The sequence below is a fragment of the Cariama cristata genome, unplaced genomic scaffold, assembly GCF_000690535.1.
Source record: "Cariama cristata isolate BGI_N322 unplaced genomic scaffold, ASM69053v1 scaffold25773, whole genome shotgun sequence".
NCBI classification, from domain to species: domain Eukaryota; kingdom Metazoa; phylum Chordata; class Aves; order Cariamiformes; family Cariamidae; genus Cariama; species Cariama cristata.
The window spans coordinates 3,470-4,829 of NW_009609312.1; the positions used below are offsets into that span (position 1 = coordinate 3,470).

The following is a 1,360-nucleotide window of genomic DNA, read 5'->3' on the forward strand; positions in this document are numbered from 1 at the left end:
GTTCCCCCCCAGCCCCAACTGGGAGGGGAGCGAGTCGGGGGGTGCCCCACTCACACCCTCTCCTCCGGTCTGTGCCGCAGGCCTTCGAGGAGCAGGTGGCTGTGTGGTGCCGTGGTGCTGGGGATGGCGTCACATATGAGTTTCACCAGGTGAGGGGTCTCGGCCACCCAGGTGCATCACGTCTGTCCTTTCCCTGCTGCGTGTCCACCCCCCTGCCCCTCACCTGCCCTCTCCCTCCCTCAGAAATGCATGGACCAACACATCACCTCCACCGAGGAGTCGGACCCATGGTGGAAAGCCTTCAGCGGGGTCTGCAGGGACATGTGAGTAGTGTCCCCAAGAAGGGCAGGACCCTGATGTGGACATCCTCTGGTGGGAGCTGGGGGATCCGTGGGGGTCTCTGGGGTCATAGCAGGGGCTGGGAGGAGATGCTCCATGCCATGTCAGGGCATCTCCCCATGCCCCCCCAAAAGGGATGGGACTGGGCATCCTGCAGGGCTTTGAGGGACCTTCCTGGTGTGGTTTCTTTGCCCGTGGGGTGGCAGGGGGACAGGGGACCCAGCTGTCCCCGTGCCCATGCTGACGCAGAGTCTCGCTTGTCAGGAAGCTGCAGCTCAAGCTCGAGATCTTCCCAGCTGCCACCGACAGCCGCTACATCCGAGCGGTGAGTGCGATGCCAGCCCACCCGTGGGTACCCCATCCGGCGGCTACGTCGGAGCGGTGAGGGCGATGCCAGCCCACCCGTGGGTCCCCCATCCGGGGTGAGACCGGCAGCCCCAAGCAGGAGCTGTCCCTGGGCAGAGGGGGGGGCACGCAGTGCCTGTCCCAGCCCCAGCCTCACCCCATAGCCTCGCCCATTCCCAGGCAGGACACCCCGCTATCGGCTTCTCGCCCATGAACCGCACCCCAGTGCTGCTCCACGACCACAACGAGTTCCTCAATGAGCAAATCTTCCTGCGGGGCATTGACATCTACGCCCGCCTCCTGCCCGCCCTGGCATCGGTGCCCCCACTGCCCGGTGAGGGCTGAGCACCTCGGCGAGGGGCAGGATCGGGGGGTGCCAAGCAGCAGGACACAAGACCTTAAAAAGGAGGCAGAGGGTGGGCACAGCAAATGCCTGCCAGCGTGCCGGGGACCCAGCTGGCATCATGCTACGTTGGCTGTGCTCAGGGCTGGCGTGATGGTGACGCCTGTGCTGAGCGCCCTGGCTGTGCCCTCAAAACCTGAGTCCCAGCCACCCCCTTGGGGGTTGTGTCCCCCTTGCCCCTATGCCAGCAGAGCCTCATACCCGGGTGCCTCCTGCCTTTCCCGGTGTCAGCGGTGCCCCCGTCCCCGTGCCACCTCCGGCTGCTCTGGCTGT

The 1,360-nt window shown here is 66.0% G+C and overlaps 1 protein-coding gene across 1 annotated transcript in view; it reads left to right on the forward strand.

The window, feature by feature from the left end:
* ACY1 (aminoacylase 1) overlaps positions 1–1,029 on the forward strand; it is a 4,026-nt gene extending 2,997 nt beyond the window's left edge. Inside the window, exons 11-14 of the mRNA XM_009697510.1 lie at positions 62–149; positions 244–323; positions 604–664; positions 865–1,029. Of these exons, the coding sequence (XP_009695812.1) occupies positions 62–149; positions 244–323; positions 604–664; positions 865–1,029 (394 nt within the window). The remainder of the gene's footprint in view (positions 1–61; positions 150–243; positions 324–603; positions 665–864) is intronic.
* Positions 1,030–1,360: the final 331 nt, after the last annotated feature.